We start from the raw sequence: 18505 nt of genomic DNA on the forward strand, positions 1-18505 counted from the left end.
CTTCCCAAAGATCATGCTGCGGCCACGTGCCCTGGGGCCTCACAGGCCCTCCACATCGGCAAAGCCCACCAGAGAGTCCCCTTCATATCTGTGGCTCTACCAGCCACAACATACCAGCATCCCCGGATTCCACTTGGAACCCGGCCCACACCAGGCAGCTGGGATGGACCCTCAGTGGGGCTGCTCTAAGGGCTCAGGGAAGTCTCAGCCCCCTAATTATATAGGTCTTGCTCCTCTGTCCCCTTTGAGATGGAGCGTGTGTGCACACGTACGTGTGTATACGTGTGATGGAAGCATTTCAGTCTTGACGCCGTGTATATGGCATAACTCTAAAAAATAAAGACGCTTCTCTCCAATACTACTGCGTACCATGATCCTACTCTTAACTCAGTTACTAATTCCCTAATGCCATCCGATTCTCAGACCATATTCTTATTCCTCACCTTGTCCCCAAAGTGTATTTTTGTCTGGTTTTGTAAAGTAATATCTAATCAAGGGTGGTTTGGACATTATTTGGTTCATATGTAGTTGTTACATCTTCTGAGTTTCCTTCTTTCTAGAAGTTTGTGCTAAATTATGCCATGGATACTCTTGAGTGTTTTTTTTTTTTTTAATTTTTTTTTTTCAACGTTTTTTAATTTATTTTTGGGACAGAGAGAGACAGAGCATGAACGGGGGAGGGGCAGAGAGAGAGGGAGACACAGAATCGGAAACAGGCTCCAGCCTCCGAGCCATCAGCCCAGAGCCCGACGCGGGGCTTGAACTCACGGACCGCGAGATCGTGACCTGGCTGAAGTCGGACGCTTAACCGACTGCGCCACCCAGGCGCCCCACTCTTGAGTGTTTTTAAGTCTCGATTAATATAATAGTACTCCCTTTACAACTTTTTATTTTCGTATTTTTATTGTATTTATTATGCTCTTTGTCAAGTGCAGCATATGTGAAGCACACAGATCTTAACAGAAGAGCTCAGTGGATTTTCACATATGAATACACCAGGGCAGCCCCCCACCCCAAATCAAGATATAAAACACTTGAAGCACTTGAGAGTTTTCCTGGTGCCCCTTGTCAGCCATTCCTACTCTCCCTCCCCCGTGGGAACCACGATGCTGACTTTTATCGCCATCTTGCCTGTCCTTGAATTTATTTTGTATAATGGGAACCGTGTGGTGTTTTGCATTTAACTTCTTCCACTCAAGATAGCTGGAGACTCACCATGTTGCATATGGCAGTGGTTCGTTTAGCAAGATGGCTCTTTGTTGTTCCATTGTGGAAACAAGTCATGGTTTATTTTTCTATTCTAGCATGGAGGTCCATTTGGGCCACTATCAGTTTTGGGCTGTGATGAATACAGTTGCTGTGAACGTTTTTATCAAGAGTCTTTGGACAACAGAGGCATTCACGGTGGATAGATACCTAGGAATCAGATTGCTATGATAAGGGATTTGGTCAGCGTTAGCCGACACTGCCCTTTTTCCAAAGTATATCACCGGCTAGCCTCCCCACCGGCAGTTGCTCTCCATCTTTGCCAACGCTGGATGTTGTCATTCTTTTTCATTGCAGCCAATCTGGTGGCTATGTAGTGATATCTCGTTATGGTTTTAATTTGCATTTTCTCATAACTCATGATGTTGAGCACATTTTCATATCACTGTTGGCCATTGTGTCGTCGTTTGCTTGTTTTGAAATTGGCCTTCTTTGTCTTGCTGATTCGTGGGAGTTCTTTATTCTGTGTGTCTTTTTTTGGATCACATGTTACCATATTTTGTTCTGTGACTTTTCTTTCCACTTTCTTCCTTTTTTTTAAGAGAGAGAAAGAGGGTCCATGGGGGCAGGGCAGAGGGGGGGGGGGGAGAGAGAGAGAGAGAGAGAGAGAGAGAGAGAGAGAGAGAGAATCTTAAGCAGACTCTATGCCCGGCGAGAAGCCAGAGGTGGGGTTCTATCTCATGACCTGAGCCAAAACCAAGAGTTGGACGCTCAACCAACTGAGCCACCCAGGTGCCCCTCTTTCCACTTTCTTTACAAAAAAAATTTTTTTTAATGTTTATTCATTTTTGAGACACACAGAGAGAGACAGAGCATTAGTGGGAGAGGGGTAGAGAGAGAGGGAGACCCAGAATCTAGAGCAGGCTCCAGGCTCCGAGTTGTCAGCACAGAGCTGGACGCAGAGCCTGAATTCAGGAACCGTGAGATCATGACCTGAGCCGTAGTTGGACACTTAACCGACTGAGCCACCCAGGTGCCCCCCTCTTTCCACTCTCTTAATGATGGTATCTGATGAGTACATTGCAAATGCTGTCTTCTGAGGAACCCAGATCCCTAATTTTAATGAAATCCAAGTTACTGATCTTTACTTTTACGTTAATGTATTTTGGTCTCTTTACAGAAATCTTTGCCGCAGAATTGTGAAGATATTTTCCTATGTTATGTTCTGGACATTTTAACTTGATTCACCTTTCACATTAGATCATATTTAGATGTGTTTCTTCGCAGGGGGGGGGTGAGTAGGAATCAAAATTCATTCTTTTTTCTTTTTGTAAAAAATTTTTATTTTTGAAACAGAGAGAGACAGAGTCTGAGCAGGGGAGGGGCAGAGAGAGAGGAAGACACAGAATCCGAAGCAGGCTCCAGGCTCTGAACTGTCAGCACAGAGCCTGATGCGGGGCTCGAGCCCACAGCCCATTGGTCATGACCTGGGCCTGAAGTCCACCCAGGCGCCCCTTCGTTCTTTTTTTCAAATGCATATTCAGCTCATCCAGCACCAGGTGTTGAAAAGACTGTCCTTGTTGGCCTTGTCAGAAATCGAGAGGGGCTGTATACAAGTAGGTCTCTTTTCTGCCCATGGTGACAATGGGGAAGGAGCCTGAGGAGTTGGGGGGGGGCTGCTTCCCTTGGAGCAGCTGCTACAGAGGATCTTGGACTCCCCCTGCCTGCCTCCTTCTCACCCTCTCCTTTGCTGGCTTCCGCACTATGCTCAGTGGCCCGCAGTCTGGAGGCACCGCTCCCCTAGGATCCTGTGGCTGCTCCTGGCTGCTTATGTGGTCTGGGGCGAGTGGGACCTCCTCTTTGGGCAGCAGACTGCTCCTCTGTAAAATGGGGGTGCGCATAGGAGCCCCTTTCTGGAGCTGAAGGGAAGATGCAGTGAGTTCCAGCAGGGCCCCCACCCCACCCCACCCCCATCCGCCCCTGCAGGCGGCTCAGCCAGAGCAGAGACCAGCCTCCAGCCCATCAGCAAGAGCAGCCAGCCCAGCGCCTGTGACTTGGGCAGATGTGGGCAGGCAGTAAACACCCCCACACAAGGAAGCAGGATGATGGGAGGTGCTGGAAAGGGCACCGGAGGGTGGGGACTGCCCTTCCCGGGTGCTGGGTGGCAGGTGGCGGAGGAAGACATCTCGGAGGGGCTGAGTTGGGTGGGCCCTGGTGGGTGGGCTCAGCCCGGGAGCTCCGGTTGTGTGTGGCCATTGTGTCTGTGATCCTGGTTCAGGGACACGGAACTCAGGAATCTTTCTTGTTTGTCCAGTTTGCAGTCACTATAAGAGGATTCCAGGCACTCCCAGGGCCTGCAGGTACCCGCCCCTAAGAATACCAGGCTGCAGGGAGCATCAGAGCTGCAGCACTGGGCTGTTTGCTCAGGCCCCTCAAACATCCTGTCCAAACAGGGCACTGGCGGAGATGGCCCGCTCATCACCCTTCTGCCAGGTGCACACATTTTTCGGCGGCAATTCCCAAGCACAGTTCTTTAGGGCTTTAATGTCTGGGAGGTGGGGGACTGTCTAGAGGGGTCGCGACCTCTGGGCTGGCTTGTTCAGGGCACCCATTGTCCTGTGATCAAAGGAGGGTATAATCTCCAGAATTCAGGACCTTTTTATCACAGAATGCCTCTTGAATGGGCAGTACCTGCACACCACGGGAAACAGATAAACAATACAAAAGGGGCAGACAGTGAAATGTCAGTTTGCTTCCTCCCTCCCATGGTCGGGTCCTTCCCCAAGCCAACCAATGTCATCGGTATCTCCTAATGTCCTTCCAGAAATACTCCATGTACGTCCGCACATCCCTTTAAAGTGATAGATGGTGACATCTTTACAGCGCTGAGCCTTTTCTTCTTAATGCTTCATAGGACATTCAGAAATTATATCATAGAAATGCAATGAAGTTCTAATTCTTTTTAACATCTGCGTAAGAGTGGACGGATAGAACATCTGTTATTTAATCACTGCCCTCTTGGTGAGATTTGGGTTGTTTCTGGATCTTTGCTGTCACAAATTCAGTTGTGACAAGCATCCCAGTCCTGCATGTTTGAGCCCATGGGGAAGGGGAGTCTGTCAGTTTAGATTTCTGGATGGGGAAGTGCTGGGTCACTTTTTTTTTTTTTTTACATTGCAATGCATTTTTTTTTTCATTGTAGTAAGATACACATAAGAGTGGCCGTTTGAAATGTTTTGTTTTGTTTTGGTTTGGTTTAGTTTGGTTTTTGAGAGAGAGAGGGTACAAGTGAGGGAGGAGCAGAGAGAGAGAGAGAGAGAGAGAATTCCACAAGGGGCAGATAGAGGGAGAGGGAGAGGTACAGGGAGAGGGAGAGGGAGAGAGAGAGAGAGAGAACCAGGGCTCACCTGAATGAAGCAGGGCTTGAGCTCACCCCAAGTGGGGCTTACACTCATGAACCCTGAGATCATGGCCTGAGCCAAACTCAAACTCAGATGCGAGCCACCCATGCACCCTGAACTAGCTTTAAGTGTGCAAATCAGTGACACGTGTACATTCACATGGTACATCATCCGTCTCCAGAACATTTTCATCTTCCTAAACTGACATCCTGTGCCCATCCAACAGACTCCCCATTCCTCCTCCCCCAGCTCTGGTAACCTCTAGTCTACTTTCTGTCTCTCTGAATTTGCCTAATCTAGGTCCCTATGTAAGTAGAATCGTATAATATTTGTCCTTTTATGTCTGGCTAATGTCATTGTTTAGGTCACAATTTAAAAGACTCTTAGACTTTATTTTATTTATTTATTTTTTTAAAGACTCTTAGACTTTAGTCTGAGTCTTAGACTTTTGTAATCATACTACTTAAAAAAAATTTTTTTTTAAATGTTTATTTTTGAGAGAGAGAAAGACCACAAGCAGGAGAGGGGCAAAGAGAGGGAGAGAGAATCCCAAGCAGGTTCTGTGCTGTCAGCCTCGAGTCCAATGTGGGGCTCGAACCCACAAACCATGAGATCGTGACCTGAGCCAAAATCAAGAGTTGGACGCTTAACCAACTGAGCCACCCAGGCACCCCGCTGTTTCCCTTTCTTGAACTTCATGTAAAAGGCAGTATGCCGTATTCTTCTGTGACTTGCTTCTTCCCCCCAAGGTCCTGTCTGAGATCCGTCCACGTTGTTGTGTGTGGTTGTAATGCATGTGCTCACATCATGTGGTCCTGTCACAGCTTATTCACCCTTTCTCCTGTGGAGGGGCGCCTGGCTTGTTTCCAGTTCGGGGCTTCTGTTTGTGGGTCTCCAGGTGGAGCCCGTGGGCACCTGTTTCTCCTGGGCGTATACCTGAACGTGAGATCACTGCATCATTGGCTTTGGGTATCTTCCGCTTTAGTAGATGAAGGTGATTGTTTCCCGGAGTGGGTTTGTTCCCCCTCTGCTACTCGGGGATGTCAGAGGCAGGCTCCCTGCCAGAGTCCATGAGGCAGATGGTGGTGGAGTGTTCAGAAGCCAGGATGATGTGATGCTGGCCCATGTCACTGGAGGCCAGAAAGAGGGCCAGGCTGTAGCTGTCACGGTGGGAGATGCCCCTCCCGTCCTGTCCACAGTGCTTGCAAATAACCAGCAGGCGAGGGACACCGCACGGCCTCTTGGCCAAGAGCTCAGGCAAGGTGGCAAAGTGGCCAGAAATGAGGGAGTCCGTGAAAGCCCAGAGGAGAGCAAAAAAAGGCAGGGAGAGATTGCTGAAAGCCCCATTGGCTACCTGTGCTAAAGGGATTATTGTCCTATCTGCCCCTTTATTAGTCTATTCCTTGCGTTTAAAAAAAATGTTTTTTAATGTTTATTTATTTTTGAGAGAGAGAGAGACAGAGACAGAGACAGCGACAGACAGAGTGTGATCATGGGAGGGGCAGAGAGAGGGAGACACAGAATCCGAAGCAGGCTCCAGGCTCTGAGCTGTCGGCCCAGAGCCTGACGCGGGGCTTGAACTCACGAACTGTGAGATCACGACCTGAGCCCAAGTCAGAGGCTTAACCGACTGAGCTAACCGGGCACCCCAGTTCCTTTGTGTTTTAATTAATTAGTTATTGGGGAGTAGTCCCCAAACACCTGCCTGTGTGCCAGGGGTAGGGAGGAACCGATTCCTGAGCATCTGTTTTTTGCCAGACACTGAATCTTCTCACCTTCCCACTTTGTGAAGTATGGCAGGGAGAGGTTATTCACCCATCTTACAGGCGAGGAAATGGAGGCTCAGAGGATGAGTGGCCTGCCAATGTCCCCCAGCCCATGTTCACGGTGATGGTACGGACGTGTCTGGGCCCACTGGGACCCCCGGTAGAAACTGCCACATAGAGGCGGTGCAGGCAAGGTGGACGGGCCATGGTGTGCCTTCTTTCTCCTTCCTCATTTTCCTAAGCTTGTGCCCGGGGCTGTGTATCTTAAATTCTATTTACACATCTGGAAGATCAAGATAATCATCTGACTTCATGTTGTTGATGTAAGCTTTCCCTGACATGATATACACCAAGGGCCTGGGATACTTCATTCAGCACCAGGCCCTGGGAGCCCTGAGAGGACTCAGACCCAGTCTCGGCTCCCGAGACCCTCTCCGTCTGGTGGCTGAGACAAGCATGTCATCTGAGAGTGACATTACGGTGAAAGCATGTACTGAGTGCTGACGTGAATGAAGCCAGAGGAGGGGGCTGCTGGTCCCCCCGGGGTGGAGGTGGGTGCCAGTGGGAGCTCAGAGGGAGTCATATATGAATTGGCTGGTTAGGGATGGACAGTTGGACAGAGCAGAGAAGGGCATTCCTAACATGGACCAGCATGTGCAAAGACAAAGTGGTAAGGGGAAGCATGTGTAGCTAGGGTACAGGCTGAGAGCTGGGACATGACTCTGGGCTGTGATTGCCACACCAGGGAGGGGTGCTTCATCCCATACGTCAGTGGCCATCCAGTGGGGTCTGTGGACCACAGGTTCCCCGAGCTGACTCTGGACTGGGGAAGGCCAGGGTTAAAAGGCGGAGTAGGGTGGTGTGAAAAGGGTTGGCATAGAGGTTAGTTTAGATACAGGAGTCAGGGAGATCCTCTCTGAGGAGGTGAGAGCCCTGAAGGAGAAAAGGAAGGCAGCCCTGTAGACAGTGGGGTTGGGGCAGGGCACAGGAAAAGGGCAGAGGATTCCAGGCAGAAAGTACAGAACACGCAAAAGCCCTGGGGCAGGGGCAGCCCAGGGAGTTCAAGGAGTGGACGGAGTGAGTGAGAAAGAGGGTCAGAGAAAGGAGATGAGGTAAGGCAGTCAGCAGGGCTTTGTAAAGAAGGGATAACAGTTGGGGGCCTGTGGGTCCAGGAGAGACACAATCTGATTTGTATTTGTGAACTCATTCTGACACCCTCTGGAAAATGGCCTGGAGGAGGATACCCGTGAGAGCAGGGGCCCTGTTGAGCCAAGTGGCGGTGGCAGGGTGAGGGCCAGGTGGCTGGACTGGGATCACTTCCGAGGTGGCCCCATGAGTGATGGAGGGACGTGAGCAAGGAGGAATTGGCCCGGGAGGGTCCTGAGGTTTCCAGGGGCCCCTCATTGACACAGGGAAGACCCGGGGAAATCAGTTGCCGAACAGATTCTGGCAGTGGGAACACCAGGGAGCATCGGTGGTGGTTCCTTAGCCAGCTGCATGTGTGTGCAAAAAACTACAGCTGGAGACAGGTGTGGGGGGAGGGCATCGTGTTGGAGAAGGCACTTGAAGCTCGCAGACTGGATGAGATCAGCCAGGGCCGGGGTGGAGACGGAGAAGGGAAGAAGTAAACCCTAGAACTGGAAATTTGAATGATTGGTGCCTGGGAACTTAAAAAGAACCAGAGGGAAAGACAGAGTCTGGGGAGCTCAGAGGGGGTGGTCAAGGAAGGAGACCTGGAGGAGAGGGCCTCTGGGCTGAGCCTCAAAGCCCTGGGGTAGGGGAGGCGGGTGTGTCTTTTGGACAAGGATACAGGGGTACACATCTTGTTGGGCTTTGCCCGGCTCTGCCTCCCACATCTTGGACAGTGCCGAGCAGCACCAGGCTTGGCCCCTATACGGACTCCCCCTCCTGCTCCAAGTGGGTGGCCCTCCCAGCATAAGGGTTCACGGCCTCTGAGTTCCTTTGTCTGAAACAGGGGGAAGCTGGAGTGGGAAAGGCCAGGGGAGAATGGTGGGAAGTCTGCCAAGCACAGGCTGGAACCTGGCTTCTGATCAAGGAGGGAGCAGGAAGAGAACTCCAGTCGATCCACAGGGAAGCAGCACCCCCTCTCAGGCTGGTTCTGGTTAGATTCTCAGACAGCGCCTTCAGGATCAGCTACATCAAGCAGCCTGTGCCACAGATGTGGGGAAGCTGAGGCCTGGAGAGGGGAAGAGAAGTTAGGAAATTGAGGCTTGGGAGTTCTGGCTCACCACCTGAGCTGTAAATAAGGCAAACGAGAGTACTCATCGAAACTGTGAGGATGAAAGTGCTTGGACCCGAGCCCAGCTCCCACTTCATTTTAGCTGCTACTGTTACTTCGATGGGGCACCCATCTCATATCAGCTGGCTAAGACCCAGGGATCCACTGTAATCTCCTAATGTCAGTAAGGCAGTCTTGGAGAAGGCTTGGGGCAGTAAGAGTTCGGTCCAGCAAAAGAAAGCTGTGAACTTGAGCTGTGAAGAAAAGGGACAGGCTGCTTGGGTGGAGGGAGCTCCCCATCACCAGAAGTATTTGAGCTAGGCACGTGTCCGGAGTGTCATGTGAAAGGATCAAGCACGGAATGGTGGCATCACTTTCGGTGGCCACAGAGACGCCAGTGCCGTTGTAGAGAAAGAAACAGGCAAGCGGAAAAGTAAGCTCATAAGTAAACAAGATTTCACATAGTGATGAATGCTACTCAAGGAGCCTTGAAAAGGAGTGACGGGGTAAGAGAGTAGCTGGGGCTGATTAGATATGCTGTCTTTGGCCATACAGGTATTTTACACTTTATCGTATTCAGGTTTTCCTTTGTACTTGTGGATTTTGTCCCCCCCCCCCCCGTGCCAGCTTTATTGAAACACAGGTGACATACAGTATTGTGTAAGTTTAAGTATACAGTGTGATGATTTGCTCTACATATGCCCTGTGAGGTGATTACAACAATAACACTAACATCCATCACCGCACATAGTTGCCATTTTTTGTTGTTGTTTATGGTGAGAACATTTTAAGATCTACTCTCGTAGCAACTTTCAAGTGTACAAACACCATCCTGGGCATTAGATCACCAGAACTCAGTCATCTTATAACTGGAAGTTTGTGCCCTTTGCCCAACATCTCCCCATCTCCCCAGAGTACCCCCCTGACCCACCCAAACTACTCTGTCCTTTGAGTTTGGCTTCTTTTGATATCACATATAAGTGAGATCATACAGCATTTATCTTTCTCTGATTTATTTCACTTAGCATAATACCTTCAGAGTCCAGACATGTTCCTGAAAATGGTAGGATTGCCTTCTTTTTTTTTAATAGCTGAATAACATTCCGTTACACACACACACATACACACACACTTTCTTTCCATATCTTTCTCCATTCATCCATCAGTGGACACTTAGGTTGCTTCCGTGTCTTGACTATTGTAAATAATGCTGCAATGAACATGGGGGTGCAGATATCTTTTTGAGATTGTGCTTTAATCTCCTTCTGATGTGTACCCGGAAGATTTTGTATATGGAGTTGCTAGACCATAGTTTTTTGTTTGTTGGTTTTGTTTTTGCAGAACCTGCATACTGTTTTCCATAGTGGCTGCACCACTTTACATTCCTACCCACAGTGCACGAGGGTTCTCTTTTCTCCACATCCTCACCAACACTTGTTATCTTTTGCCTTTTGACATTAGCAACCCTAACAGGTGTGCGGTGACATCTCATTGCAGTTTTGATTTGTATTTCTCCGGTGATGAGTGATGTTGAGCCCCTTTTCACATACCTGTCGACTATTTATATGTCTGTTTTGGTCCCTTGCCCATTTTAAAATAAAATAATTTTTTTTTTTTTTTGGCTATCATATGAGTTCCTTCTGTATTTTGGATATTAGCCCCTTATCAGATATGTGGTTTGCAGATATTTTCTCCCTTTCTGTAACTTGCCTTTTCATTTTATGGATTGTTTCTCTTGCTGTAGGAGCTTTTTAGTTTGATGTCATCCTACCTGTTGATTTTTTGCTTTTGTTGCTTGTGTGTTCATGTCATTACCAAAAACTCATTGCCAAGACTAATGTCAAGAATCTTTGCCCGTGTTTTCTCCTAGGACTTGTACAATTTCAGGTCTTACGTTTAAATGTTTAATCCATTTTGAGTTGATGTTTTAGAGGAAAACATATTTTTTTAAAAATTTATTTTAGAGAAAGAGATCGAGAGAGACAGAGTGTGGGCAGGGATGGGGAGGCTGATGGAGAGAGAGAAAATCTTAAGTAGGCTCCATGATTAGCGTGGAGCCTGACATGGGCCTTGATCCCGCCACCACAAAGTCACGACCTGAGCTGAAATCAAGAGTCAGAGGCTCAACCCAATGAACCACCCAAGCACCCTAAGTTGATTTTTGTATATGGTGTGAGGTAGGGTCCAATTTCATTCTTCTGTGGATTTTACTTCTGAAGAAGGCTCTCTTTATCCTAAAATTATTTTCTTAGGTTTCTTCTAATCCTGCCTTTGGATTTGGACTTTATTTTTGTGTGTAGTGTGAAGTAGGTCCCAACATTGTATATTCAGTCCTTTCCACACTGAGTTTGAATGCCACCATTATCACATACTAAATTCCCTAATGTATATCGTTCTGTTTCTAAATTCTGTGGTTTCATTGATCTCCTGTATCTTTAGTTATTGGAACTTTCAAGTATGCTCTTCTTTTCTTTTCAGAATTTTTCCTGGGTATTCTTAGACATTTCTTGTTTTGGATGAATCTTAGAATCTTAGCCTGACAAGTTTCATGATAAATTGTGTTGGGATTTTGGGTTGCATTGAATTTGTAGATTAAATGGAGGAGAATTGACATCTTTTAAGGTACTGAATCTTCCCACCTTCCTGTCCAGCCTCATGATATATATTTCTAATAAAATACATTGTTATATCTTTTAGACAATTAAATGTTTTTATTCATGTGGATTTAGCATGTTTATGATGGATTTATTTCTAGGTTTGTATCTGTTTTGAATGGAATTTTTTCTACTATTTTCCTATTTAATCGTTGCTCTTGTATAGGAAAGCCACTAAACGGAGTACGTTGGTTTTGATTTTGGCTACCACATAATAATAATTATTATTAATTAGTATTCATTTGAGTACTGTGTGAGTTTTGATTCCTTTGGATTTTCTAGAAAGATGAAACCATAACATCTACAAATAATGACCATCATCTCTCTGTAAAATTTTTTTTTGCTGTTTGTTTATTTTTGAGAGAGAGAGAGAGAGAGAGAGAGAGCGAGCACAGGTGGGAGAGGGGCAGAGAGAGAAGGAGGCACAGAATCCGAGTCTGTGCTGAGCTGTCAGCACAGAGCCTGATGTAGGGATTGAACTCACGAACCGCGAGATCATGATCTGAGCCAAAGTTGGATTGAGCTGCCCATCATCTCTTTGTTTCTATTTCTACTGCCTCTTTTTTTTCTCTTGCTTTATTGTAGCTGCTAGTATCTATCTCTAAGACAATACCAATTAGAGTGTTGTAGGCATTTTTTCGTATCTCTCACTTCAGTGAGGCAGGCGTCTAATGTTGAGTTTGTTTCTGGTAGATGGTTGTTATTAAGAATTGTTTTCATTCCTCCTGGTACAGCCCTCAGGTTGTTACTGAAATTTATTTTCCCTCTTTTAAGGAACGGGACTTGAAACTTAGAAGAGTTCAATAACTTGAAATGCCCACTCAGGGGATGAAACTGATGATTCTTAGTGAGCTGTCACTCTTTTCCTGGAACCTTGCAGGCTGCTGACATCCCTTGGTACATTTGTTCCTCAGCTCTTCTGGGTTCTATGACCTGCTCAAAGACATTTAGAGAGTCTTCGTAGGTTTCAATGGTTGTGCAGCTAAGGGTTTTCATAGCAGAGAAGGACATGGAGTCTTTAGAGAGAAAAAATGCCTACACATGGTTGCACAAAGAGGTGGACCCAGGCTCAAAGTTATTCTGTGACACCCTGCTGCCCCCCAGCTTGCATGTAGGTATTCTAGACGAGCTTTGCTTTGTTTTTTAAAATTATTATTCAGGTATAATAGCATACCGTGTTATATTAGTTTCAGGTGTACAAAATATCTATTCAACAATACTGTGCATTGTTCAGAGCACCATAAATGTAGTCACCATACTATGTTATTACAACATTATCCACCGTATTCCCTATGTCATACTTTTCATCTCTGTTTATTTTGTAGCTGGAAATTTGTGACTTGTAATTCTCTTCATTATCCCACCCACCCCACCTATCTCCCCTCTGGCAGCCACCAGTTTGTTCTCTGTATTTAAGAGTCTGTTTTCTTTGGGGTTTTTTGTTTGTTCATTTGTTGTTGTTGTGTGTGTGTGTGTGTGTGTGTGTGTGTGTGTGTGTGTGTGTTTACATTCCACATGTAAGTGAAATCATATGGTATTTGTCTTTCTTGGTCTGACTTATTCCACTTAGCATAATGCCCTTTAGATCCATCCATATTATTGCAAATGGCAAGATCTCATTCTTTTTTTAGGGCTGAGTAATATTCCATTATATATAGATGTACATATAGGTTGCTTCCATATCTTGGCTACTATAAATAATGCTGCAATAAACAGAGGGGTGTTTCAAATTAGTGTTTTGTTTTCTTTAGGTAGATAGCCAGTAGTGGAATTACTGGACCATAGGCTATTTCTATTTTTAATTTTTTAAGGAACCTCCATATTATTTTCCACAGCGGCTGTACCACTTTGCATTCCCTTTTGGGAACCCCTTTGGGTTCCCTTTTCTCCACATCCTCGCCAGTGGTTGTTATTTCTTGTGTTTTTCTAATATTGTGGTTATGATTTGCATTTGCCTTATGATTAGTGATGTTGAGCACCTTTTCATGTGTCTTTTGGCTTAGATGTGATTTATCTTTGCATTTATTTTTAGATCTCAGAGCCAAATGGTTGGGTGAATTGTACTCATCTCTGGCACCTTACATGTTATTGTCTCTGTAAGACTCTCTCTTGTTTTATTTATGTATATATTCCCTTTTGGCCCTTGTCCCCATCGCCAACTTCTGCCCCACCCGAGGTAAATGTTCTCTTCTGTTTAATTTGCATGTGTGTGTTTTTAATTTATGTGCAAAAACATATTATAATTTTGTGTGCAATATTTTTAATTTGTGTAATAGATCTCATTTGGTTTTTTCCTCCCTCTCCCTCTCCCCCCCACAGCACTCTGTTTTGTGCGCTTCCACGTTGCTGTGTGTGTGTCCAGCTTCATGTTGTTGGGTGTACGTCTATTCTATTATTTCTGACAGCTGTGGAGTCCTCCATGGAGCACGTCCCCAAATTCTATTCATCCACCTCTCCACTGATGAACACCTAGGCTGCCCCCAACCCCTTTCCACAAATGGTGCCAAAGCATTGCATCCTTGTAGTGAGCCTGGGGGAGGACTTTCCTGGCATGCACAGCCAGGAGCAAGACCACTGGGGTCAGGACGAGGTATATACTTAATTGTGTCAGCAGTACCTCATCTCCTTCCAGACTGGCTGTGCCGGTGACCCCTTCTGTCCCCAGGGCAGGAGGGTTCCCACCTGTGCCTGGCATGCATTGCTTTTTAAAATTTTTCTAGTTTAATAGGTATTTTACTTTTTTTTAATATTAGTTTTCAGGAGATTATTATGTTTTCTCACTGGCAATTCTTTGCCAGTTTTTTTTTAAAGTTTATTTATTTTGAAAGAGAGAGAGAGAGCACACACGCACATGAGCAGGGGAAGGGCAGAGAAAGAGGGAGCGAGAGAAAATCGCAAGCAGGCTTTGTACTGTCAGTGCAGAGCCTGATGTGGGGCTTGATCTCATGAACCATGAGATTGTGACCTGAGCTGAAATCAAGAGTTAGACACTTAATCAGCTGAGCCACCCAGACGTCCTGCCAGTTTTAGACATTCCAGAAATGCCTCCTAACCTGTCAGCAGTCTCTTCTATTTGTCTATGGGGTTCTTTTTTATACAGTTTGAATTTGGGGGTGGGCAAATTCATCTGTTTTTTTAAGCTGTGGTCTGTGCCTTTCAGTTTTAACACATTCCCCTACCTCTGCCTCCTCCTTCTCTCCCCAGGCACAAATATTTCCCCCACGAACTTTCCCGGACGAGTTTTAAACTTCCCTCACTGCTGCTGTTGCTTCTTATGCCTTGTCTTGTCTTGGTGTCGTAGGTCAAGTTCCTTAGAAGCAGAGCCTGACTTGAGGGTTTTGTGCGTGTGGTGGTTCATTTGGAGAAGCTGCCTGGGGAGGGGGCAGGGAAGGAGCTGACCAATGTTCTCCATCCCACAGGAAGCTCCACAGGGCTGTCCCCTTAGAGGCAGGGCTGGGCTTTTGTACCCCCACTCATCCCGTATTGGCCATACTTCCCCGCCTCCTCCCCCGTGGGGTGGACTTAACCTCGCAGGCAGCTCTCCGAAGAAGGTCGTCCTTGTGGGCTGGGGGTGAGTGAGTCTCCAGCCCAGTAACGGGGGTCTGGATAGCACCAGCAACATCTACCGTGCTTGCTGGCCCTGAGAGACCTTGGAACCAGATGCCTCCTCCACAGTAGTGACTCTGCCTATGTTGCCACCCACAGTCTCCACGAAGGATCTGATCGAGACGTGCTGTGCAGCCGGACAGCAGTGGGCCATCGACAACGACGAGTGCCTGGAAATCCCCGAGAGTGGCGCTGAGGGTGACGCCTGCAGGTAGGGGTGGGCACGCTGGAGCAGGAAGAGCTGCCCATTCGCCTTTTCCAGATCCCTGCCTGCTTTGGGCCCCGGGGCCCCGGCAGTGCAAGGTGAGCACGAGTCTCACCTGTCTCCAGGTGTACAGGGGCAGTTGGGTTGTGGCTGCTGTGAGCCTGCTAGCTGGCTTTCTCCAGGTGTGGAGAGCCCAAGCCTGGCTGCAGGAGTAAGCTAAGCACGTACTTTTGTAGCTGGACTGATGAGCAGAGTAAAAAGATCCTACAATTTGGAGCAAGTGTTAAAGAACCACTATCATCCAGGAACGGTTGGGTGCCTCACTCGCTGTATGTTGCCCTTGCTGCTGGGGCAGTGCTTGGCCCGCACGGGCTTTTCGTCCTTGGCTTTGAGCTGGGAGCCTTCAGCCCTCTTTCTTTCCCCACTCTGCTACCCTGGGGTCTCCAAAAGGCTGGCCTCTCACTGTCCTCTGCTGCCTGTGTTGATTGTTTCTTCTGACTAGTATTGTCTGCAAAGGAAGAATTTATACCCTTGCCCCTTCGGTGCCAGGCCCCGAAGACGTCTCGGCCGGCCATTCACCTCCTTTTCCCCAAGGATGCCTTCTTTTCCAACCTACTGTTTTTCTAGACAATGAGGGCAAGGTTCAGAGAGGTGGTATGACTTACCCAAAGCCACACGGCTCCCCAGGAGCACGGCCAGGGTTAGACCCCCTGTCACTTAATGTCTGGACCACTGTGCGCCCTTTGGAAACATTTAAGTTCTAGCCTTGTCTCTTTCCTTTCCCTTCTGTCATTGCACCAGTTCAGGAGCTACTTAGGAGTTAGAGAATGTTATCATTCAGGAGTTTTGAGCTTAGGGGCCCTGAGAGTGTGCTTGTGTTGTCTTGTGATGGGAAACTCACTCCTTCATAGATAGACAGTCCCATCACTGAACAGCTCCCACTGCGACATGCCCTTTCCCAAGTGAGGCTGAACCCCACCTCCCTGTGAGCCCCCCTATTAGTGTGCTGGCTCATCAACTACCTCTGCCCGGGGTAGCCCTACAGACCCTGGGAGGCATGGCCAGGGAGCCTGGAGGCTACTCTCTTCCGGGCTGAGCTGCCCTCTGCTTCCTGGGGTTGAGTCCCCCTGTCTTTCTCAGCCCTGTGGGGACCTCAGGATGCTGACCCCCTCCCACATTGGTCAGGAATAGACAGCATGGAGTCTGGTGGGCTCCAGGCCCCGAGTGTTCCTGGTTAAGCTCAGAAATAGAACGCGTGTTCTTGGGTGGGGGATGGGCTAGCTTTGCTGATGCCCCTGCCACCAGCGTTGGTCTTGCTTGCAGTGGGTCTTGGGAGGGGCTTCCTTCTCTGAGCCTCAGTTTCCTCCTCTGTGAAATGGGACCTGTGATCCCTCCTGGATGGGGGCAGGCGCTCGGGTGCGGCTGACGCACACCTCTGTTGCAGGACAGCCCAGAAGCACTGCTGCGTGTCCTACTTGAAGGAAAAGAGCTGCATGGCTGGCGTCATGGGGGCCAAGGAGGGCGAGGCCTGTGGGGCTGAGGACAACGACACCTGTGGCGTCTCCTTGTACAAGGCAAGCCCGACCTGCGGCATTCGTAGCCTGGGCCCGAGGTCCTTGAGGGCTGGGGCGTCAGGCTCCCTGGGGGACTCCCCCATAGGGAGTGACACTCTTGCCTGGGGTTGGGGTGGGGGGCCTCTTCATCTGTACAGAAAACATCATCGGTTATTATAGCGGCCAATTAAGGCAGGAAATATTTATTCAACACCAGCATGTGCCAGGCTGTCCTAGGCATTAAGGATGCAAAAATGAGTAACACGTGAAAATTCCTGCCCCCGGAGGGTTTTCTGTTTCTTTTTTTTTTACTTTGTGTGTCCAGCTCATTTCACTTAGCATCTTGTCCCCACGGTCACCCATGTCGTAGCATGTGTTAGACTGTCTTTCCTTCTCAAGGTGAAATAACACTTCGTTGTACAGAAGTAACACAGTTCATTCAGTCTTCTGTCAGTGGGCACCGACAGCTGCCTGGTACCCTTTGTGAATAATGCTGCTGTGAACTTGGGGGTAAGAAGAGCCTTCCTTGAGGACAGAAGGCATTTCCATTTCCACTGCATTGGCTAGAACTTAGCCCGGTGGCCACACCTAGCATCAAGGGAGGCTGGGGAACGCAGTCTGTATTCTGGGGAGGTCGTGTGTCCATTGAACGTCAGGAGGAAGGGGAAACAGACCGTGGGGGTGGACAGCTGACTGTCTGCAGCAGGGGCCGAGAGCAAACCTAAGACCGTAGAACAGTCTCAGGAGCAAACCACGGAAGGAGGTGTTTGCGGGAGACTAGGAGAGAGAGGAAGGGAAGGAGTGGAAAGAAGCCTGTGTCACGAGCCCGGATGACTGTGACAAGGGGGACACAATTTGGGAGAGGATTTGGACTTTGATTTTTGTCATGTTGGGGCCAATTTCCTAACAACTGATATTAGGGAAAGGACTTTGGTGCCAGGCAAGTTTGGCATTCCACTGTGTGTGTTTGACCCTGGACCAGTCCTCTTTTCTAGGCCTCAGCTTCTCCATCTGTAAAGTGGGGCTAATAATCCCCGTCTTCTGGGGTGGCTGTGAGGGTCAGAGATAATGCAAACTATTAAGGACATGGTGGCTGTGCTCACCATTGGGAAGTGCAGGTCTGGAGAATCCATGAGCTATTGCTGCAAAACACACCAGCCCAAAGCTTAGTGGCTTATGCCTCACTTAACTCATGAGTTAACTCATGAGTTGCTGACCTGGGCCATGCTCAGCTGATCTGGCTGGGCTCGCTTACCCGTCTGCCACAAGCCGATGGCTCTCCTGGCACCGCTCTGGGATGATGACGGCTGTGCCAGCTTTTCTTTGCTGCATGTGGTCTCTCAACCTCCAGTAGCCTAACCTGGGCTTATTCCGTTAGTGGCTGGGTTCCAACACCGGGCGTAGAAATGTGCAAGGCCTTTTGAGGCCCAATCAAGCTGTTGGGACATAGATTCTCTCCTTTGAAGGAGAAACTGAGCTATCACATTGCAAAGACAGCAGAACAGTGAGGAGTGAAGGAACGGGGCTGTTGTTGTAATCCATCTACCACAGGAGTTTCAACAGATTAAATATTTTGTTTTTGGAGGTAGACAGTTTGGGATGGGGTGGATCTATGTGATACCTTCAGGTACCCAGGCTTCTGCTTCTCTGCACAGTCATCTTCAGCTTGTAGCTTCCATCTTCCAGGTTACTTCATGACCCTGGATAGCTGCTGGGGTTCCAGCCATCACACCAACCAAAATCAAGGAAAGAGAAGAGCAAAAGAGATACACTTCCAAGCTGAGTCAGCCCTAGTTTAAAGCTCTCCTGAAAGCATCATATCACTCCTGTCTCTAACTTCAAGGGAAATTCTGTCTTTTAGGGGGCCTGGGTAGA

General features: G+C 48.1%; 1 protein-coding gene across 4 annotated transcripts in view; it reads left to right on the forward strand.

The window, feature by feature from the left end:
• The window catches only part of FBLN2 (fibulin 2), a 61567-nt gene that overhangs the window by 16047 nt on the left and 27015 nt on the right, over positions 1-18505 (forward strand). For all 4 annotated transcript variants that reach the window (XM_027042738.2, XM_027042739.2, XM_027042740.2 and 1 more), the window contains exons 2-3: positions 14972-15083; positions 16522-16651. In XM_027042738.2, coding sequence (XP_026898539.2) covers positions 14972-15083; positions 16522-16651 — 242 coding nt within the window. The remainder of the gene's footprint in view (positions 1-14971; positions 15084-16521; positions 16652-18505) is intronic.

Source organism: Acinonyx jubatus, chromosome A2, assembly GCF_027475565.1.
Source record: "Acinonyx jubatus isolate Ajub_Pintada_27869175 chromosome A2, VMU_Ajub_asm_v1.0, whole genome shotgun sequence".
Taxonomy (NCBI): domain Eukaryota; kingdom Metazoa; phylum Chordata; class Mammalia; order Carnivora; family Felidae; genus Acinonyx; species Acinonyx jubatus.